The 24,583-nt window shown below is 39.7% G+C and overlaps 1 protein-coding gene across 5 annotated transcripts in view; it reads left to right on the forward strand.

Moving 5' to 3' along the window:
* LOC117402266 (ribosomal protein S6 kinase delta-1-like) overlaps positions 1-24,583 on the forward strand; it is a 115,725-nt gene that overhangs the window by 52,837 nt on the left and 38,305 nt on the right. For all 5 annotated transcript variants that reach the window (XM_034003241.3, XM_034003240.3, XM_034921417.2 and 2 more), the window contains 3 exons: positions 6,848-6,972; positions 7,893-7,985; positions 22,248-22,295. In XM_034003241.3, the coding sequence (XP_033859132.2) occupies positions 6,848-6,972; positions 7,893-7,985; positions 22,248-22,295 (266 nt within the window). The remainder of the gene's footprint in view (positions 1-6,847; positions 6,973-7,892; positions 7,986-22,247; positions 22,296-24,583) is intronic.

A 24,583-nucleotide genomic window follows, 5' to 3' on the forward strand; every position in this document is an offset into this window, starting at 1 on the left:
ACAAACAAATCAAATACACCTATAAGAGATTAAAAAAAAACAAAAAACACGTGTGATACATAATCGTTGAATCCTAAATTGTATGAATTTATAAACTAAGGTTACAAGGACAAATGAGCTGTTTTGAAAATGAAAGCTAATTCCAGCATTGTACCGCTACATTTAAAAGATTCATGCAACGTGTTATACTAACTGGTTTGTTCATAAATATGTATGCTCGCACCCTGCCTTTTCACTGCATTTTTAAATACTCTACAATTTTGAAGAATTTAACTAAGAAGTAATAACACAATAAGGCCGATTTGAATGATGAACAATTAAATGAACTGGAAGATAGCAATAAATAAATAAAAAAATAAATCGCTGTCTTTATACTATTATTATTATTATTATTATTTATTTCTTAGCAGACGCCCTTATCCAGGGCGACTTACAATCGTAAGCAAAAACATTTCAAGCGTTACAATACAAGTAATACAATAAGAGCAAGAAATACAATAACTTTTGTTCAAGTAAAGTACAAGTTTGACAAACCACAATTCAATAATACAGCAAGTAATAGTGGTAGTTACATCAGGATATGATTAAATAGTGATAGTTACATCAGGATGTGATTAAATACAAAGTACTACAGGCTAAAAACTTGGCAGATTACAGTATTCTGAAGTACAGGATTAAATGCAGTAAAATAGGGGGCAGATAAGAGCAAGTAAAGCGCATTTAAGGAAGGGTGATAAGTGTCCCAGGGGAAAAACAGAGGAGTTCTACAGGTGCTTTCTGAAGAGGTGAGTCTTGAGGAGGTGCCGGAATGTGGTCAGGGACTGGGCAGTCTTGACATCTGTAGGAAGGTCATTCCACCACTGCGGAGCGAGGGTGGAGAAGGAGCGGGCTCTGGAGGCAGGGGAGCGTAGAGGAGGTAGAGCCAGTCTTTTAGTGCAGGCTGAGTGGAGAGGTCGAGTGGGGGTGTAGGGAGAGATGAGGGTCTGGAGGTAGCTGGGTGCAGACTGGTCAAGGCATCTGTAGGCTAGTACAAGAGTCTTGAACTGGATGCGAGCGGTGATCGGGAGCCAGTGGAGCGAGCGGAGTAGTGGAGTAGCGTGGGCGAAGCGAGGCAGAGAGAACACCAGGCGGGCAGCAGAGTTCTGGATGAGCTGGAGCGGACGGGTGGCGGACGCAGGGAGGCCAGCCAGGAGGGAGTTGCAGTAGTCTAGGCGGGAGAGTACCAAGGCCTGGACCAGGAGCTGGGTGGCGTAGTTGGTGAGGAAGGGTCGGATTCTTCGGATGTTGCTCAGATATACTCAGCCACCCTGACTTTGTCACTTAAAATAATGTATTTTTAGCGGTTTGTAAATGTTACAGAAAAACACAAAAAGAAACTTCTTATCTTATCTCAGACTTGAAAAATGACTGAAATCCGAGACGTCGTTGTATTTATTTTTATTCCTCCCATCTGTTCTGCTCAAACAGTATGTCTGCACTGACAGTGACGGGAAAAAAAAATAACTGTGCCGTCTCAGCTCCGCCCCCCTGGTGTATCTTTTCAGTGGCAATGTCTACAGTATAAAAAATACAGATGTACTGTCTTTTGCATGTTCCAATAAAATTAATTTACTCAGCTTAACTTAGTGTGTAGTTCAAAGTTATAAATGGGACTACTTTATTGGTGTAAGGATATTTAATAAAAAATATTTTTTGCCCTAAACATGATTTATGCTTTTCTTTCTTCAAATCCACTGTTTGACCTGGATTATAAATGCATTACGACCCTTCAGGGTATCCGTATACGTCGAATATACAGACTTCGAGGGTTGGAGGCACTGTACTTCGTCTCGTGCTTCACAGCGCCCCGAGGCGTCCGTATATTCAACGTATACCGACGGCCTGCCTGGCTGTTTTAGTTTTGTTTTGTAAAATACAGAGTTCATTACATGGTGCTTTATGCATGGTTAATTCACGGAAAGTTACATTTTTGCTTCACTATATGTGCACTATAGAGAGGGAGTTATTTTATTTTGTATTTTAGTCAGATGTGTGTTGTTGTGTGTCCCGCGGCGCCCCCCATCCCCTCCCCCGTTTATAACGCTCCTCGGTTATAACGCTCATATTGTGTGTCCCCTGAGAACCCGCATTATAGTGAGGGAGCACTATATAAATAACACTTTTTGTTAAAGCACACGTTTCACTAGTTAAACAGGTGAAGTACGCAAGGTAGTGATAATCTATTATACAAAAAAAATAGATAGATAAATTAATGCACCTCAAGAATGTATTTCTGATAAAACAAGGAAGCCGTTACTTGGATCATCGTAACGTAACCATCTGCTCCTGTTTTTTTTTTTTGAGGTTAGTATTTTATCTACCTAGTATGTGTTCATTTTTAACTTGGTGAAACCAGGGTTAACATTATAACAAAACCGGAGCTGCCATTCTCCATGGCAGATTAAATGAGCATTTTATAGACACTGAATAAACTTTAATATCCTGTAAGGTCATTGCCTGTTATCTTATAAAATCGTATTGTTTTTAACAGTTATTGAATTTTACTTTTGGTCTATAAAATAAACTTCATACCTTTTAAACTGTATCCACTTTGTTCTGTAGTACTGTAGGTATTTGTACTCCACTATCCAATCCAATTTGCACTGTGGGCCTCATGTGTATCTACATGGAGCGGTACAAACCTCAGTCATCAATCAGGAAGGTCTATTAGCAATGGTTTATGAAAGCTACTAGTGTGTGTGTGTGTGTGTGTGTGTGTGTATATATATATATGTGTATATAATATATATATATATATATATATATATATATATATATATATATATATATATATATATATATATATATATATAATATATAAACGAATACCAGTAATTATGTCCGCGTTCATTCAGGGTTGGTCACATAAACTGCAGCGTAAGGTATCAGAAAAAAAAAAAAACTAGAAGCAAATTAAGTTTTGGATACCAAATATACGTTAACTTCGAGCCTTGCATATGTGCTGTTGGTCAGGAATACTGTTTACCTAAAGATGTCAATACATCCCTGTAAAGCAATGATATTTTTTTAAACTTTAAGTTTTGCGCATTGCTTTTCACTGGCATTGCACACTGCATACATTCCCAACTTTACATCCCAGAACCCATGTTAAATCTCATGGTAAAACAATGCAATGTTTTGTTTCATTTAATCGCTTACTCAGGTTTACATATACCTTTCATCATAGACGTTAGTGTTATGTCAGACTTATAAAAGTGTGACAACCCTTTGGCCCACAATTTCATGTCACTCCTCCATAAATCTCGATTGGTTCTTATTGTCTGACTTTATACCCTTTGTAATCTGGAACACTGCCATTAATCCCGACCACTGGCAAAGTTTCACGATCATGTAGAATATGTTAATAAGATTAGTGAGAATATTATAGACAACTGGAAGAGTTAATGTGTTTTGGAAGAGTTATTGTCATTATTTTTTACTACCATAGAATTTGACGATGACTCTCTTGTGTTGTACCTTGAAAATGTTACAATAAGCTTTTCTCCTAATCTAAATACAACATTGAAACATTATTTAATTCATTTTATAATGTTGTGAAAAGGAATTTGCTTATTACAGTCCTTTTGACTTTTTTTAAGGGAATTAGAGCTACATTTTTATATTAAATCTTCAGCAGCCCTCTGAACTGAAGCATGCAAATGACTGAGCAGAATGTGTTGAAGGAACACCACTTATGATTGTCTGTTTAACAAGTGCTTGCAACTGTAAATAATGTGTCTAAATACATACTTTACAAATAACCACTTGCATGTTACATCAAGCATCATCCAACAAATAATTATTTACAGAAAAAATATAATTACAGTGGACGAAAGCATGGTCTCCATATAAAATGCGTTAGTTTAGCTTGACACATTAATTACCTGTTTTTGCAGATGTTTTCCTGTATTGTTGTGCAAACAGTTTAGCGAATAATTACAGGAAAGTGAGATGAAAATAAAATAAAATAAGTGGGAGGATTGTTGCCTCTGTATTTTCATTTATGCAGATCGGTATGAGATGCAGCTGCTCCATTGCAAATGGAAGGGAATGAGAAGGTTGTCATTAGGTCTTTTTTGCTGTTGTTGTCCAGAGCAATATGTTTATTAGGGTTTTACATCTCCTATTTGTTTTGCAGAATAAAGTGTTTGAGGTTTTGTATTGAGGCTTTAGAGAAACGATAATCGTGTTGATAAAGAAATAACACTTCATAGATTTCAAAGGAAAATCTGTTGTTGCACAGACATAGAAGCATACATTAACTGCTCTCAATACATGTAATACTAGATCTTCTTAATTGGTGTCTTGGGTGTCCACTGGTTATGTTTATCACCCACATACAGCATAAACATATTAACATGTTTTTATTGTTCATGGGAGAAGAAAGTGCATTTGAACAATTATACTCACTGGCAGTAAGCCATTGGTAATAAACATCCAAAGTTGTTCCCATAATAAATCTAGGTAAATTTCTGCATACGTATTGCAAAAACTGTGAAATCACAAGCCAGTGTTGCAGACACATGGTTACAAGTGGTTGAATTAACTCAAATAACTCAATATATCTATCTGGTTGTGGACTTCTGTTCACTATATAGATCTCAAATGTACAGTTTTGAAAGAATCACATATTACAATAATCAATTATTGTAAACCTTGTTTGCCTTCCTTTTTAGGAAGTCTATTATGGTTTCAATTACAAGCTCATGTATCCTCTGAAATGTCTTTTGGGTTGACTGAAAGCATCTCAGTGAATAGGGGGAGATACTGGTTGGGTAATGACAGTGAAGAAGACATTAAATTGGGTTGGGGCAATTTCATTGTTTCTTGGACTCTCTCTTCCAACTCCAAACTGTCATATCAATGATTATTAGTCTTCTTGAATATGATAACCCATTGTGGAAGGGTGGTGGGCAATTCACTGACACACATGGGAGACAAAAGTTTTATTTGCAACACTGCACTGGTGCCCAGTTTTATTATTTTCTTTTGGCTTTATTTTTCTCTTTAGCCCGCAGAGGGCGCTGTTGTCTGTGGCCTGAATACCAACAACGGTAGTCAGGTCCACAGTAATACCAATACAGGTACAGACCAATGTTTCGCACTCACAGGTGCTCAAAAGAATAATGAAAACAAAAGGCGAAAGAAAAAGGGAAAATAAAAACACAGTAATAAAACTACAAAATAAAGGTGCTGCACTCGGCAGCGTTACCCCGACCGTCGCTATCCGCACGGCCCGGGTCTCCGTCCTATGCTCACCTGTTCCCTCAACCTGATTGTACTGTTGGGGTTTTTCCCCGCTACTAAAAAAATAACTTTTCTTTTTAATTAATTTGTTGTGGTGCTCGGTCCGGCAACAGAGCTTCCTCCAGCTGGCTCGTTTCGTCTTAGAGGGGCAGGCTGAGGGAACACCAGAGCGTTATCTTATAGGGTGAGCAATCCCTCAAGGCCCGCCTCTCAGCCACTCAGAGAGAGGGAAAGCCAACACACCCTCTTCCCCACCTCTCCGTGTCATCGCCATGGCCGACAGGCGGATCTACAAGGTTGCTGTCCCCTTCCTGCAGTACCCCGCATGCGCCAGACAGTCAGCACAGACCTCCCCTGTTACACCCATACACATCTTCTGGCAATTGACACTTTTAAAGAATAAGTAGTGAAGTAACATACCTGTAAGTTTTCTTTTCATTGTTAACATCCTGACAACTTTTTGCAAATAACTTTAAAGTCTCTTTCAAAGCTATTTTCAAAATGACTGATCTGTCGTCTAAATCACTGCAGGAAGAGTGATTTAAAAAAAAAAAAGGCTCTGGCTTTTCTGTTATGTACCACATCATGGATTGTTATTGCTATGTTATCTGTTTGACAATGTGGGCAATAATCCTTACACTCAGTGCAGTAGAGCGGACATTTTAAAAAGAGCTTTAAAACAGACTTTTAAGTTATACGTGTAAAAAGTCAGGATATTAACAATGAAAAGAAATGACAGGTACATTATTTAAACAGTTGTAGCAACACGTGGGGGCGTGTAACGCTATATTTTTCAGAACCCCACTACTTACTCTTTTAAGCTTGAAGCCACGAAAATCAGGAAAAAAATCTTACTCTTTAAATACTTTTTCAGTTGGTGTAAACAGTGGTAGATCAAAATGTTATCATTGTTTTAAATCACTTCTTCCTTTTTCTTAATTAGTGTTTCAAGTAGATCTGAATATTTGAGACCTGCAGTTGTAGCAAACAGTGTTTGACATTCTCTGTGATGGGTATAACTGTGACTACCTAGAGTAAAGATACATTTTCCTTATTCCTACTGTTGGTACCCCAGGTGTGACAATAACATGTTTTATCAGGGACATTTATTCCCCATGCATGTTAATAGTGTATAAGTAGTGTTGTCTGTACTGGATAATGGGTTCTGTTCATTTGATCTAAGCCGATTTGAGGATCTAAATACTGCTGTTTAAATCATAGACAACAATATAATGTGAGAGTTGCTTTTTTTGTCTCTAGAACCAAGTAAACTACTAGTTTATTACAGTGGCGGAATTTGGATCCTCCACAGTTTTGATCAATTCACTATACCCCAGTATTTCCTTTTCAGTGGAAATATTTAACTCTGTGTCCTCATCTGTCCTATAGTTTCAGTAATGCAGGATTGTATAGTGTGTGTTGAGGAGAGTTCTAACTCTCCGTCCAGCAAAGGAAGCATGTGATACTGGCGTGGAGTTTAGGGTTTAGTAACACAAGTCAGTCTGTTACAAAAGATTTACGTGTGCCTTATGTAATAACCACATTTCCAATGTTGTTTTAGGTGAGCCTAGCCCCACACGGCGTGAAGCGGTGAAGAAGAGAACAGCGGAGTACATAATGCGAGCCGAACAAATTTCCAATCAGTACCTAAAAGCCTCAACAGAAAATGGATCAGTACAGACAGTGGTAAGTGCTTGTAAACTGCTGCAATAAAACACACACTTCCAACTCTTTTCATGTAATGATCTTTGATGGTAGGTGCTTCCATACCCTAGGCTGCACAAATAGATCAAAAGGAATGAGACTTTCTTAAGGACATACATTGCTTCAGAATTAAACCTGCTTAATTATTTGAAGGCATTGGGGACTGTAATCATTAAGGAATAATTGTGAGTTATTGTGAGGTTATATTTATTGAGACTGGAGAAACTCATTTTTAGCATTTTATTTTAATGACAGAAAAAAAAGCAGAATTATAATTTGTTTTAATGTAGAAAACTAACATCCCTGATGGTGGCCGTAAATCCAAGCCATATACAAGATACAATCTTATAAAGTACATAGGTTATTTAACATGTTCTGTATACTTTTTTTTACAGTTGGCCAAGCTGTTTTCTAATGAAAACAAAAAGGTGGCCAATAATCATGATATTTTTTTATAGGCACAGCTATAAAGCAAAATATCAGCTACAGCATAGTTTGCTTCAAATCGAATTGGGGTCCTTTCTGATGTAAACAGTTCAAGAATACCAGAGATGGACATTTGGAACATTTGGCTGTGTATATTATACACCTTATTATAAGAATTACTTATCTAGTGTTGATTATGTTTTTTTTTTTTGTGTGTTTGTTTTTTGAAAACCTTTTATGTTGCTTTTACTCAGCCTTTTGAAATAATGAGTAGCTATAATACGAATGATCCTTGTAAAGGGGAGGAATCAAAACAAAAACAAAACAAACAACAAAAAAGCCAAGCCTTAATCTTTCATCTCCGCCATCTGATTCATGATAAATATAGTTTTCTTCAATCTGACATTTGCTCCAGTAGGCTATCTTCCTTCAAGTGCCTCTCTGATTGATGTTTAATCTTTGATATATTCCATTAGCCTCCAGGACAGCTAAGTTCAAGGCCCACTTGGAACCTGAGGAGCCCTGCGGAGGAACTGAAGGTTTTCAGAGTCCTCGGGGTGATTGACAAGGTAATTCTTCCACAGCTCTTCGAGAGTTCAGTAATGAATCAACCCCACGCCGACTGGGTGGCTTTGAAGTGGCGGATCTTTTAGTATATGAAACAAAAGCAAAATGACTGAAAAGTCTTTGCTCCAAGTGAGGGCAAAAATAAAACCCTTAAAAGTAGGAGAAAGCTGCCTTTAATCTAAGCACGTCTTGTAAGTTCATGCAAAGTTTGTGAGCTTTAAAAGGTTAGGCTAAAGGTTATATTGATTTTAACAAAAAGGCCAAGGCTTTTAAAATCAATGTCCCAGAAGTTACAGGAACTGCTTACCTAATAGCTTGCCACTTCAGAATTGTCTTACAAAGTAGCTGTGTCAGAGTATAAAGCTGATGTTTTTGTAGGCTCACAGACTACATTTTAAATTGGGCTGTATGTTAATATATATTTTTGTATTTCGTAATGTCCCTGATTTCCCTCAGATCTGAATGATTTTTACTGCTGTATTCATTTTTGTAAGTTTTATAAGTGAATCCTTTTTCCATCTGACTTCCCTTATAGAAGTTTACCACAGTAAATTTGCATAGTAATTTTGCAGTTTTCATCAGTTATTCCATTGGTTATACCATGCAATTAGCATAGTTTGCCATGTGTTTTTAAAAAAAAAATGTATATGCTTTAACATACAACTCTGGGCTTTACATTGCTTACCTAATATTAACCAGGCTTTCATTGTGATTTATTACACTTCACTGTAGTAAACTTTTATAAGGGCTACAACCAATGTTTAGCTTTACAGTTAAGGATTGACCTACAGATGTGACATTTCAATTGGATCTAACTGTGGAGTAAAAATGAATGGTATTACATTATTCTGAGATCTCATCATTCTCTGTAGCTAAAGCATGATTCAACCATAAGAAACAGTTTTCAGAGGTAATTTTTAACAGAGTGTGGGTAAAACTTGCTGTGGACTAATGTAATGGAGTAATGTATCACTGATAGGTAATGTATCACTTGATAGGTAATGTATCACTGATGGGCTGAGACAACCTGTGAGATTTACTCCAGCCTGAAAAAATGTTCCTCAATGTGCTGCTGCAGTGCAACTCTATTGAGTTTGGAACTGCATGCGAGAGAAAGTTTAGCACTCTAACGTAGAATAAAACCAATGGCATAGACCACATCAGGGATACTTCTGTACATAGTATGATTATTATCATAATCTTGGTAACACTACTTAATGGTGTAAAAGTTTAAAAGTGTGAAAGGTACTGTGAACTAGTGCGAGGGGTGTGGTAACAGAGTGAATGTCCAGACAGTCTTATACTCCCAAAATGTCCGGTCCGTGTTTATTAAATACAACAGAAAAGAACCGCCCCTCTACCAGCGATGGGGGGACGGGGGACACGGCTATCTTGCAGGCCAAAACAAAACAATAACAGCAGCAATTTTTATAATCCACAATCCCGTGCACGTAAGTGTGCTCTCCGATTCCTGGGGTGGTGGTGAGTGCTGGTGTCATGAGGTGAGGGTAGTGCTCAATAGGTTGGGCTTGCTCCGTGGCTGCAGCTCCTGGCTCCGTCCTCCTCCTCTGTGATACACAAAAACAAACACGTAACAAACAAAACAAACATGCAATGCTCCGGCCGTAAGTTACGTTTCAGCGCAAGGCGCTGTACTCACGCAGCTGCATCCCCTTTGTACTACCCAACTCCTCCCTGCAATCAGCTCTGCACCCTGGTGTAACCAATCACTACCAGGCCCTCAGCTGATCGCATGGGAATCGCTTTGAGTACGCACAGCTACGTGCTTCCTCCAAGATGGCCGACTTCCTGTTTCTGCCCACCGTTGAGTCAACCCGTCTTTGGAGAAGTGTACTACCAACCTTACACAGCGCCCTTTCTGGTCGGGAGGCAGATTTACAGCATCAATTCTTTCTCTATCACAGTACTAAAAAAAAAAGAAAGTACTGTTTTGATTTTTGTAGAACTATATTTACTAGTAAGTTATATTATGTACAGTATCTTGATACTTTGCAGAACATTGTAATTTAACGCCATGAAAATAATATGAGAAATAATTAAAAACTCTCTTCTGTCCGAGGTATGTACGAATAAAAGTGGTCCATGTTCATTAAAGAAATCGTGATCGTTACTATTTTTGAAAGTTTTAAAACATTTACAGGTTCTTGTCGACAAACAGGTGATGGGAAATCCACGATATGCTTTCTAGCATATCAACCGTTAAGCATTAATGTCCAATGCAGCAGTCAATACCTACTAGATTATTGACCACTGCAACAAACAGAAGCCCATGCCTAGGGTACTTAAAATAGTTCTAACCAAATACATTTTCCTACCATCTCTTAGCACTAGCAATATCATCACTAGTCATCCTTTAATTCTGTTATAAATGCTTTTGGTTCTTTCCTTTTTTATCCAGGTATTTTAAAGGCCATAGTATATACACCATCACAACCTTAACAACCAATCAGATCACACCATTGCTGTAGGATATGTCACGATACACTACAGCTTTTGATTTATGTGGTGTATAAAATGGAACTGGAAAACCACTATGGCAAACATGGACACTACAGCAGATGAGAGCAAAGTAAAAAGTAAAAATGTCTATTATTCTCAAATACCTCAATAAATCTAGAGAACCAAACACTTAAGGTATTTTTTGATAATGTAATGATTTATAGTAGAAATAATTAGATTTTAGAGGTAAACATTCCAGCAGGTCTTGTCGTTTATTAGAATTCATATAATTACTGCTACACCTTGCACTTAATCAATGTATTGCAGTTCAGACTCTGGGTCTAGGAGCAATTGGACCATGTAACCTATAACAAAGATATCAGGATGCCTTTGTTTATCTATAGCTTTGTTTTTTAAACATTTGCATATCCTTCATTAAAAAAAAAATTAAAAATATACAATCAGGTGAGTAAATGGGTTTTAAAGCACTGGTTAGCACTCTATTAACAAAATACAAGGTCAGTTATCTTCCGGTAACAACTGCTACAGAGTACACGAATGCTATTATAAACCAAATAAAATATTGTGGGTTTTTTTGGACTGAATTAGACTGCTTGAAATGAATTAAATGATGCTAAGCCAATCAGGTAAAAGCTGGCAGGGGAATCTAACCATCCTATTTTTAACTTGACTGGCTGAGACACTCCGTATGTTTATAATCTAGATTTTAAATTACCGTAATATATTTGGGACATTTGTATTTTCAAAAAATTATATAAGATGGTTAACATAGAAAACCAGGTGCCTGTATTCATTAAAATATTTTTTGTTGCAAATATGCTTTTGTTAGTTTAAGACCTACTGTATAATGCAACCAATGTCAGTAGGGTGGTTGCACAGTCCCTGCTCATTCTGGAGTCATTATGTTTTCATCCTTTATGACATATCCTGCTGTTAATCCAGTTACTGGTGTCTCTGGCGACCTTGGTAGGTCTGTGTGAGGGAACTCTAAAGGGTCATCAGGTTTTCTTCTGGTGGCTGGCTGGTACCTGCCTCTGGGTCTGCAGTTTACCTTCTGCTGAATTCTGCGGGATTCCTTCGGTCTGTTCATTCAGGGCTTTGATGCATATGTTTTGAAGGTGGCCACCATGACTTTGGGCAGCAGCAGATGGTAGACCTTCAGGCTTCCAGTGGCCCAACTGGTGTTTATTTCCTAACTTTACATTTGATGAAGAATCAACCGTGCGTAAGAAAGTCTTCTGCAAGGAATGAGCAAAGCGATGAAACTAGCCAGTGCTGTACTGGATTAACTCTGTTCTGGTCAGGATAACATTGGCAGATGCAGGACCTTCAGGCTCCCATCAGCATTGCTGGTTTATTTTGACAAAGTAATGCATGTGAAAGATATCGAATAAATATAAATAACACATGTTTTTTGTTTAATTCTATGCAAAGGATAGTTGTGTGTAATAAAACATAAACACAGTGCTGCTTTTTTATTGCTTCCCTAATTTGGTTAATTCACGTTAAGGCCTTGTTTACAGTAAATTATTTCACAGTTGTGTTGCAGTAGTGCAATTCATAGCAGATCTATTAAAGAACAGAGGGAGATATGAAAAGCACTTAAAAAAGGAGTACTATCATTTTAAATTGACAACACTTTTCATTGTTATTAGTTATATCAAAATAATGTTGATCACTGCTTCTAAAACTTTAAATTGTTAAATACCTAACACAGTTATTCAGGAACATGTAAAATCCATTCAGTCAATTTACCTTTGAAAAAGAGAGCATTCTGTTGATGGGATTCATTAACAATACCGATACCTAGAAATAAAAACAATGAAGTGATTTGCAAATGGCAGTGAAGTTGCTCTCACGTCCAGGTAATTACAGTTATTTTCAACAATGCTTTACAGGTATAGGCCAGCTGTGCTTCTGAAAGCATTAACTGTCCTATCAGATAACTTGGCAATAGAAACTGACAGGTTTTCTTAGTTACTCCTTATAGACTCACCAGAGATAACTAAATGGGATTGTGAAACAGATGGAATACCTTCACTGGCCTGATGTTTCAGTTCTAATTATATTAGTGCCAGCCTTGCTTGGCTTGCTTGTGAAATGTTTATCTAGGGGCCGATTTATAATCATTTAGCCACCACCTGTTTGGGGAAAAAACTTGGGGTCAACGGGCATGCTAGGAAAAAAGTCACTTATGCTCCTTACTATAAATGCCTCTTTGTGAGTCTTTTGTAACTATTCATGAAAAAATGTAAAGGCATTATCAAGGTTCAGCATTAACATTGTGTTAGAGCAATTGAATCATTACTATTTCATTTGTTGTATTCAAATCAGGAGGATATTTGCTTGCATATGGCTTATGTGTGTCTATAAAGCAGCCCCCCACATGTACATTGTGGCTAGCATACAAAACAACACTACAGCCACTCCGTCATAATGGGACAGAAATCACATCCACTCTGTGAAGGCTTCTAACGATGCGTTCCAAGCATTGCAAATTTAAACTTTTAAGAAATTAAACACAGTTCTGCACTTTTATTTTAGATGTCTGTTAGTTTAAGCATCACTTAAAATTGTGGTTAACAGAGGGTGACGGATATCTGACTGTATCACACGATATAGTCGTAGGCTCAGTATTGCCACTGTTTCATTTCACTGTAATGATTTCTCTATTATTTAAGTGGAATAACTTTGAATAGAAAAATATAACAAAATCATTTGCATCATAAATATTCTTATATATTTTAGAGGCGTGCTGACCAAGAATTTCAAATCTATTTTCTTACTATGCATTAGCACTAGGTATAGGATTACTGGCCCCCATTTTCCTCTGTTGAAGATCTTTTGGTGCTTTGCTTGTATTTTATACTTCAGTTTGGAATTTGCAGCTTTCTCAAAGAATACATTACAATACAGTTGGTTGGCTTCATGTATTGTAGTTTAAACTCATTCCTGCAATTGAACCATTTGACTTACAGCAAAGATACCAAGATACAGCTGCTTATCTATAGCAGTTTAGCCTCTACGTGTATGACTGTTAGGTACAGTACACTGATTTCTCTCAACCCTTTTTGAAAGTCACTGTTCATATTTATGTCTAATACTGAGGAGTAAAATGACATTAAAGTTCTTAAACGTTTAATCATTAACATCTTTGAAATTTTTGGATCCTTTAAGATTGCAAAAAAACTTTAAGAATAAGTTTTAAAGGAAATATTTATAGGTCTTTGTGACAGGGTCTCATGTCACGTGCGTGGGTCACCGCTGCTTAAGCAATACAGAGAGACATTGGGGGGTGGAGTTGAAACGCCGGTACAGGCGCACAGGATTTATTAATACAAACAGCCATGGTAACGCACAGAGGACACATACAGCAAGCTGTACAAAAATACAAAATAAAACACAGTACAAAACCTACAAATAAAAGGTGCCCCAGAGGGCGAGAGCTAGCCTCATAAACGAGGCGTCCCGCTCCAGGAACCGGCTACACTACGTAACCCTCGCTATACATCACATGGGATCACTATCCCCTAAACTACTGAATAGCCGGTATTCATACAACGACTCGTGCTGCTTCATACGGTCTTGGCTGGGCATTGCCTTCACAAGCACCGCTTGCAGTCTCAGGGTTGCGTAGTGGTCGTTCCTGCAGAGCGGACCCTGTCCTCTTGAGTATACGCCGCTCCCCTCTGGCATGACGTTGCAGTCACCCCGAGCCATCTCCCGCGGATGTTTTTAAACTGACAGACACTCGGTCAAGACCCGCAAACCTGCTGACTGAGGTCCAGCACAGCCAATCACTTGCTGCCCTTCCCCTCAACCAAGCCTAGCAGGCAGCAAGTCTCAATCGAGCGCCCGTCTGTAAACAATAATGTAATCACATAAATCAACTCCAAAACGACACACAATAAACCCATTTCCCCATGCAAATTATACCAACACTAAATACATGTGCAGGGCAATCGCCCTGCTACAGTCTTTCAGTTTAACCAAAAAGGTTTGCCATCATTTTTTGTAACGGTTTCTCAATCTCGGAACATTAAAAGACTGGGCGGGGCCAACATGAATTACCTCTGACGTATTATATAACCCCATAGAAAAAAACAAAAAAAAAAAACTTGTAAAGCAATTTCAACTTTACCTCTAGTTATTCTTGTTAAGGGGTTGAAAACAACTGGAAATCAGAGCAGAAAGAAGGAGCTTGGATTTAAAAAAAAAAAATTAAAAAGTTAAAAAGAAATTACAAACAAAAACTTACAAACATTTTCATAAAGCTTTTTAGATGCATGGCCCCGGGGTGAAAGTGTTATAGTACATACACCCAACATACTTACAGAAAGAGCTGCCGCTATCAAATGACAGACCAATATTTATTATTGTACATATTTTGCTGCTGAACTAAGTTACCATTAACCATTACCATATACAATATTGTCTGCTTTACATATTCACCTCTGCTACAGAGAGAGCACTAAAAAAGGTACTTGCAGTCCACAGAGTGCAGACCACAGTTATAAGGTAAACTAAACTGAAGACTGTAAGGGAATGCAGAACTTTTATTCCCCATTTCAGACCTTTACAGAGCATGGAAACAGCATTAAAGTGGTAAATGACTTATTGATGACTGCAGATTCAAGCTTTCCATCTATTCTTGTTCTTTTGGACCTGAGTGCACCTTTGACCTGTTAATCATGATGTTATTTTACATTGTTTAGAGAATTATATTGGTGTAGTCCTGTCTGCTAAACAGAAGACAATTTGTTAATATAGGTGGTTGTAGGTTTGATGTTGGTTCAGTTACTGCTGGTGTTACTCAGGGCTCTGTCCTGGGACCTTTTTTATTCAGTATCTGTGTGCTCCCTCTTGGTCAAATAATTTGTCGTCATGGTATTAGTTTTCATTGCTATGCTGACAACATGTAAATCTACAGACTGAACCTGATACTGCTTTGGCTGTTTCTGTACTTAACTGCCTGATTGAAATTATTATTAGCTTATTTAGCAGACGCCTTTATCCAAGGTGACTTAAAGAGACTAGGGTGTGTGAACTATGCATCAGCTGCAGAGTCACTTACAATTACGTCTCACCCGAAAGACGGAGCACAAGGAGGTTAAGTGACTTGCTCAGGGTCACACAATGAGTCAGTGGCTGAGGTGGGATTTGAACCGGGGACCTCCTGGTTACAAGCCCTTTTCTTTAACCACTGGACCACACAGCCTCCTTTTGCAGCTTTCTCAAAGAATACATTACAATATAGTTGGTTGGCTCCTTGGATGCAGCAGAATTTTCTGCAATTAAGTCTTAGCAAGACAGAAGTCATGCTATTGGGTTCGCACCAGGTGCGTAAAGTTGGTAGTTTTAGTTTAGTCATTGATGGGCTTGAGATTAGTCCTACGTCTGATGTTAAAAAAATTTAGGTGTTAAATTTGACTCTGCGTTGTCTTTTGAGGCCCACTTTAGAAATACCTGTAGAGTATCTTTTTTTCATTTACGAAATATCGCTTGCCTTAGATCATCTTTGTCAATGTTTGATGCGGAGAAACTGATACATGCCTTCATTTAATCGAGAATTGACTATTGTAATGCCTTGTTTGCGGCTGTTTACATTAATGATCTTAATAGGTTACAATACATTCAAAATGCTGCTGCTCGAGTTTTAACAAGAAAAAGAAAGCATGACCATATAACATCAGTTTTAGCATCTCTCCACTGGTTACCAGTTAAATTTAGAATTGATTTTAAGATCTTGTTGCTGACCTTCAGGGCCTTGAATAGCCTGGATCCATCTTACATCAAGGATCTGCTTTGGTGCTACATTCCCCAACGTAACTTGCACTCAGCTAAAAATGATCTCCTTAACGTGCCAAGGACCAAATTGCGAACTATGGAAGATCATGCCTTTTGTTCTTTGGCTCCTCGTCTCTGGAACTCCCTTCCATGGTCTATCAGGGACTCAGAGTCTGTGTCTATGTTTAAATCGTGCCTCAGGACCCGTTTTTATTCATTGGCGTATTGCACTGTATAGTTTTTATTGCATTGTTTTATGTATTTTTATGTATTTTATGGCTTATTTTAAAAAATGTAAAGCGCTTTGGGATTTATTTTAATGAAAGTCGCTATACAAAATACACGTTGTTGTTGTTGTTGTTATTATTGTTATTATTACATGGTGAACACGATAACTGGCTTGCTTTTGCACCAATCTTCACCAAACTTTTACTATACACACCTAGTCTCGTATAGACGTTTTAAATTGATTTGGCTAAAAGCCAATACATTTATATAATCATTTTTTAACCCATGAATTCACTCTTTCATGTTCTTACTTTTGTGATTATGGTGATCAATACTGGTTACAAATAGCAGTGGCCACAAATAGGACAGTAGCTGGACATGTTAATTTACAGGATAACTTAGTCAACCTTATTGATGATACCGCAAGAGTATCTTTGTGGCGCAATTACAGTAATTGTCAACAGTGCCTGCTGGGTGTCTGAAGTGCAATACAGGTATGTCACCGTATTGTAAACTTAAGCGAAATAAATGAATAAATATATTCATATCTATATATATATATATATACAACCAGATTCATCACGATTTTCTTCCAGTTGCCAATATATTCAGTGAAACATCAATAGCCTACTACAGGTAGCTAATAAACAAACAAAAAGGCATAAGTGTGCATATGGTTTTATTAGCCACAATGTATTTATTTTAAATGAAAATATTTATACAAAACAATAAACCATTTGTGTAGGCTACAAAAAATCTAGACCACAATATATGATAAGTTTATAAATATATTGCACCACTTTGTTTTTAGCTGGTATGCGAGGAAACTACAAATAAAATGTACTTGAATGTGTAGTTTATGATCGTTATATTAATTAGTCCCCACGGAAATCTGCAGTCAAATTTCCTAAAATCTGCAAAAGAGAAAAGTGCATTTTCTGCAAAGAACTTGTCAAATTCTGCCACAAAGACTTTTCAGTGAAAAACCGCCAGGTAAGGGCCAAGGGCAGCAGTGTGGAGTAGTCGTTAGGGCTCTGGACTCTTGACCGGAGGGTCGTAGGTATGGGTACCCAAAAACCTGGGTACCCGATGAGTTATACAGTGCCTTGCGAAAGTATTCGGCCCCCTTGAACTTTGCGACTTATTGCCACATTTCAGGCTTCAAACATAAAGATATGAAACTGTAATTTTTTGTGAAGAATCAACAACAAGTGGGACACAATCATGAAGTGGAACGAAATTTATTGGATATTTCAAACTTTTTTAACAAATAAAAAACTGAAAAATTGGGCGTGCAAAATTATTCAGCCCCTTTACTTTCAGTGCAGCAAACTCTCTCCAGAAGTTCAGTGAGGATCTCTGAATGATCCAATGTTGACCTAAATGACTAATGATGATAAATAGAATCCACCTGTGTGTAATCAAGTCTCCGTATAAATGCACCTGCACTGTGATAGTCTCAGAGGTCCGTTTAAAGCGCAGAGAGCATCATGAAGAACAAGGAACACACCAGGCAGGTCCGAGATACTGTTGTGGAGAAGTTTAAAGCCGGATTTGGATACAAAAAGATTTCCCAAGCTTTAAACATCCCAAGGAGCACTGTGCAAGCGATAATATTGAAATGGAAGGAGTATCAGACCACTGCAAATCTACCAAGACCTGGCCGTCCCTCTAAACTTTCAGCTCATACAAGGAGAAGACTGATCAGAGATGCAGCCAAGAGGCCCATGATCACTCTGGATGAACTGCAGAGATCTACAGCTGAGGTGGGAGACTCTGTCCATAGGACAACAATCAGTCGTATACTGCACAAATCTGGCCTTTATGGAAGAGTGGCAAGAAGAAAGCCATTTCTTAAAGATATCCATAAAAAGTGTCGTTTACAGTTTGCCACAAGCCACCTGGGAGACACACCAAACATGTGGAAGAAGGTGCTCTGGTCAGATGAAACCAAAATCGAACTTTTTGGCAACAATGCAAAACGTTATGTTTGGCGTAAAAGCAACACAGCTCATCACCCTGAACACACCATCCCCACTGTCAAACATGGTGGTGGCAGCATCATGGTTTGGGCCTGCTTTTCTTCAGCAGGGACAGGGAAGATGGTTAAAATTGATGAGAAGATGGATGGAGCCAAATACAGGACCATTCTGGAAGAAAACCTGATGGAGTCTGCAAAAGACCTGAGACTGGGACGGAGATTTGTCTTCCAACAAGACAATGATCCAAAACATAAAGCAAAATCTACAATGGAATGGTTCACAAATAAACATATCCAGATGTTAGAATGGCCAAGTCAAAGTCCAGACCTGAATCCAATCGAGAATCTGTGGAAAGAACTGAAAACTGCTGTTCACAAATGCTCTCCATCCAACCTCACTGAGCTCGAGCTGTTTTGCAAGGAGGAATGGGCAAAAATTTCAGTCTCTCGATGTGCAAAACTGATAAGAGACATACCCCAAGCGACTTACAGCTGTAATCGCAGCAAAAGGTGGCGCTACAAAGTATTAACTTAAGGGGGCTGAATAATTTTGCACGCCCAATTTTTCAGTTTTTTATTTGTTAAAAAAGTTTGAAATATCCAATAAATTTTGTTCCACTTCATGATTGTATCCCACTTGTTGTTGATTCTTCACAAAAAATTACAGTTTCATATCTTTATGTTTGAAGCCTGAAATGTGGCAAAAGGTCACAAAGTTCAAGGGGGCCGAATACTTTCGCAAGGCACTGTAAGTTACCCGACCCTACCCAGGTCTCTTTTTACTACCCGGGTATCGATTTGTTAATTTGAGAATTTAAAGAAATGTAGAAAATATGACAATGCAGTTGTAAGCGTGGGTCTCTGGACGGCGTTATAAAGACAACTTTAAGACAAGCTTTGCATTACGCCTTTTCTTAACTGACAGGATATCAATGTTTTACAGAAAACAATAACATACTGTAAGCGGCAAGTACACCTCGGTAATAACTGCTGCAACTATTCTTCTCAGGAAACAAAACAACAGCTGTCTACGCGAAACAACTAAGCCCGCCAGGTTTCGGCCCAGGGCTTGTCCCTGCAGGCCGGAGATCTGCAGCAGTGTATGTGCCAGGAGACGCAGCTCCGAAGCCACCGGCTCCGGGAGCGGGGCCTCGCGCAATACTCCATCCAGATACGCAGTCAGCACACTCGCTGTGTTAGCCAAGCGGGTTGCCTGCGCTCCTGCAGCGTACGCTTGCTTTAAATGCGTCTCCGTCACCCTGCACTGAGGGTTAGGACACACTGGGTCTCTAGCGAGCCCCCCCACCAGCAGGGCCCTAACCAGAGCTGCGATAGTGGAGTCCAGTGGCGGAAACCCTGCCAGGCCAGGCTTATTCGCGCTCTCCAAGGAGGAGAGCGGTGTAGCCTGCTTGGAGACACTAGGGACCTGCGTCCGGAACACAGAGTGGCGCGGCTGTGCCGCCGGTGTCCAGGGAACCTGCAGGAACGCTGCAGCATGTTCCATAAGAGCCGAGACCGAGCTAGGCAACGGGGCGGAATTGGCTTCCGACACACACTCAGAGCCGGGCTCTTCCTCTGTAAGGGTGTCCCCCACCTGCATATCAGAGGAGAATGAAGCTGCATCACCGGAGGCGGCTATGGACAGCGCGTCCTCCTGTGCCAGTTGGGGCGAGCCTTCCCACCCTCCTTGCGCACCCTGCGGGGAGGGGAGATGTTGTGCTTGGGGTTGCAACGGAGTCTGAGCAGGGGCCGATGCTGTGATCTGCTTAGACAATAGCTCCAGTATCTGGGCCTTCAGGTCCATAATATCCCTTGCCTGCCTGGAGCATTTTATGCGCTTTGCGGCTGGAGACGGGGAGCGGTTACGCTGCGCACTCGGGATGTCAGGCAGGGAGTCCAGGGGCGCGTCGTCGGGGGACCCAAAGGCCGCCGACGACCTTGCCGCGTAGGACGCGGAGCTCTCCTTTCTGGCTCTCTCCAGACGAGCCTCTTTCACTTTAGGCTGAAAAGCCTTGCAGACGCTGCAAGCCACATCCCTCTCGAGGGCCATGGTGGCATGCGGAACACCCAAGCACCGCACACAGAGGGTATGGTTATCCTTTTGTGGGATACTGGCGTTACAAGCCGTACAGGCATGGAACCCCGGCATGGGTCTGTTCATATTCAGCATCGTTTTCTTTTTTTTTTAAATGATGCACAACAGACTAGGCCTGCACTATACCGTGCATCACCACGAGGTATGCGCTAGCAGCTCAGTGCCTACGCAATGCGAGCAACGTGCACAGCACTGCTCGTCCTCGAATGTTCCAGACGCCTTGCGCAGCGGGAGCGTAACTGCGTACACTGCGCTGTGTGCGTAACCTTTGGAAAAGGAGCAACGAACACCTGCGCGTTGTATGCACTGTGAATACTATTCTACGTACACTGTGTACTGTGACCAAGTGTGCGTAAGCTCCTACGCTGGCGTCGGATAATACGCAGCCTGTGCCAAGAGAAGAGGACGCTACGCAAAGTGCATACCCAGACAGCGTGGTCAACACACACACCTGGTCAGCGCAAAGCGTGTACCAGGGGGGGACAGAGGCCGAAGCCGCGGTGGGTGAAGTTTTTGTCAAGCAAAAATTACAGTTTACAAGAAGGAAGAAAAGGAGAGAGAGCACACCGAACACACATGAACAGACACACTGCAGCGGTCAGGTTCGGCCGGTGACTCCGCTCGGACGGGGATACGGTAGTACCTAGCCCCGAGGACAGGAGCGCGGCTGGGTCACTCGACAACGGGGATACGACAGGCCTAGCCCCGAGGAGGATACTTGTGTGACTGTCTATAGGAAAAGACAACTCACTCGCGGGTGGCTGCACAGACAGCCGCTCACATACAACAGACAGCAAAGACAGAGCGGCCCTCCCAGGGGGGGCCGCTGAAAGACAGAAAGACAAAAAACTCTGTCTTTTTTCAAGAGTCGTTGATTCCGGGAAAGCGGCAAGCCAGCTTTCAGCATGAATGCTAGGAACTACAACAGACCCGAATCGACTCGAGGGCTCTTCCTATCAACATGCTCAGTTCTAGACACAGAGGTCCTACCTTACCATCTTGAGAAGGAAAAAGAGGGAGATCTTCCGGCGAGTGACGGTTTTATACCCTCGGTTGGCGGGACCGAGTGCGTCATCACAGGAAGGGGCCTTCGGCAGTTCTGATATAGAGAGCTCAGTATTACCTACCTCAAGGGCAGGGAATATCCCATACTTAATCTCATACTTAATGTTGGTGGTCGTCTTCGACTTGAAAGGGAACCATAGTTACAGGACAGCAAATTATATTTCTTAACATGAATAAACCGGAGCACGTCAACTTAACTCTGTATTGACACATCCTGCTTTCTGGCAACACCCTATTGTATTTATTTATTTATTTATTTATTTATTTATTTTATTTACTTACAGTACCCTAAACATTGGTTTCTGACTGACTCCTCTACAGCTGCATCTTACTGGAGGAGTCAGAGAACAACTTACTGTAGGGGCATGTTAGAAAAAAAAAATCATAATGTTGCCTGAAAGAAACATTTGGCAATGTATGGATTAAACACAGTTAACACATTAACGTTTCAGCGTCTAAAAGATAGACACCTGATAAAAAAACAACAACAGATGGTATACTGTGCATTACAAAACAGGTCAAGAGGTTCCAGATGATATTATGAACCCCTTTTTCATTTGCTGCCCATTCTTTTTGAAACTGTCTGTGAATGCTGTGGTGATTTTAATATTCTGTTGTTGTTCCTAGGTGCTACTGGTTGTGGATAAAAGAACGCACGAGACCTTTATTTTAAAAGTAAGTACCATATTAGAATTAGAAATGTAATAATCTGCTGTTGTTTAATCATTAAATGTCCATTTATTTGTTATGCATGCTGCGAAACAATTTTTAAAGAATTCCAGCAATGAATGTTTGTTACATAGAAGCACTGTTAAAGTTCTAGTTTGAACATGTTATGTTACTGAAAACTATTAAAACAATAAAAACATGAAATCTTAAAAATATATACACTACTGGTCAAAAGTTTTAGAACACCTCCATTTTTCCAGTTTTTATTGAAATTTACGCAGTTTAATGTCTCAATGTACTCTGAAATTAAAGCATAGAACAAATAAACAATTGGAGATAAAAAAGAAATCATGGAATCATTTTGTTTAACAAAATTTAATCTAAATTTTTGACTCATCAAAGTAGCCACCTTTTGCAGATATAACAGCCGAACACACTCGTGGCATTGTTTCTACAATGGAAATCAAATATTGTTCGGAAAGTTCTTCCCAACACTGTTGCAGAAGTTCCCACAAATGTGTTGCACTTGTAGGTTGCTTTGCTTTCACCCTTCTGTCCAGTTCATCCCAAACCAGCTCGATGGGGTTTAACTCTGGAGACTGTGCTGGCCATTCCATGATTTGAAGCCTACCGTCTTGTTCTTTTCTTCTAAGGTAGTTCTGACATAGCCTGGAGGTATGTTTTGGGTCATTATCTTGCTGTAGGATGAACCCCTGACCAACTAGGCGTATACCAGAGGGTATTGCATGGCGCTGCAAAATGCTGTGGTAGCAGTTTTGGTTCAGGGTGCCACTCACTCTGTGCAAGTCACCGATTCTGGATACAGCAAAAGAGCCCCAGACCATCACGCTTCCTCCTCCATGTTTGACAGTTGGTGTCACACACCGAGGAACCATCCTTTCGCCTACTCGATGGCGTGCGTGATGAACCGAAGATTTCAAATTTTGATTCATCGGTCCATAAGTCCTTCTTCCAGTCTTCAGTAGTCCACTGGCGGTGCTTCATGGCCCAGGCAAGCCTCTTTTTCTTATTTTGCCATCTTAGCAATGGCTTTCTTACTGCCACTCGACCTGTCAAACCTGCAGCTCGAAGTCTTCTCTTCACAGTTGAAACTGAGACTTGCTTACTTCGACCAGTGTTAAGCTGTGCTTGAAGCTGTTGTCCTGTGAGCCGCCTATCACGCAAGCTGTTGACTCTCAGAAACTTGTCTTCTGATTCTGTTGTGGCTTTGGGTCTGCCAGACCTCTTCCTGTCAGAGTTTCCTCCAGTTTCCAAGTGCCTTTTGATGGTGTAGGAAACTGTACTCACTGACACCCTGGCTTTCTTTGCAATTTCTCTAAAGGAAAGACCTACACTTTTAAGGGTTATAATGGTCTGTCTGTCTTCCTTTGTTAATTGCCTTTTTCTCGCCATTATGAGAGCAATATACTACTTCCTGCAGTACAATACTGTCCAAATAATGCTTAAGAGGGTGTAGTAACACAGTCTGTTCCAACACTGCTTTTATACAGACAGAGGGTTTGTAAGTAATCAACAAAAGTTGGGACACCTGTAGGAATTGTTAGCATCAACTTTCAAGGCTTAATTTACTTCCATTGCTGCAGAACAGCGGTAAGTTGTTAACCCATTACTTGTTCACTGAAAAAGGCCTTTTTGTATAACTGAAATGTACATTGTTTTTCATTTTTTGGTAACCTAAACTTTTTTTTTTAACTTTTAGCAGTTTACCGCTTACCTTTGTACCATTTCAGGTTATTCACTGGACTTGAACTGCTTAAATTTCAATAAAAACTGGAAAAATGGGGGTGTTCTAAAACTTTTGACCGGTAGTGTATATATTACATTGCAAATAGCAATAAGAAATGTCTATAATGTATAGGGTGATTTTTAGTTTTCACGCATCAAATGATGTGTCAGAATTTGCACCCCTTTACCTTATTTACGTTGTACTTTATTACAATACATGTCAAGACTTCAGTACAGTTAACAATACAATGCATCTTGGAAGCAAAAATTCTATTAAAATGTTTACTCTACTAAAATGTTTACAATACTTGGCATGCTGGGGATATGTTGCACCAATTCTAAATCATCATTTCCTAAGATGTCCAATTCTAAATCGCACCATACCTCATGTTCTTTAAATGTATTTTTGGTTTTGTTGCTCCAATATTGAGTTATCATTTTTCTTCTAAATCTGCTTCATCTGTCTTTGAACTTGCTTTGAGCTTGTCTGGAAAACCCTTTGTACCTGAACTGAACCTCATTCCATTCAAATCATGTGACAATATGAC

Source organism: Acipenser ruthenus, chromosome 5, assembly GCF_902713425.1.
Source record: "Acipenser ruthenus chromosome 5, fAciRut3.2 maternal haplotype, whole genome shotgun sequence".
Taxonomy (NCBI): domain Eukaryota; kingdom Metazoa; phylum Chordata; class Actinopteri; order Acipenseriformes; family Acipenseridae; genus Acipenser; species Acipenser ruthenus.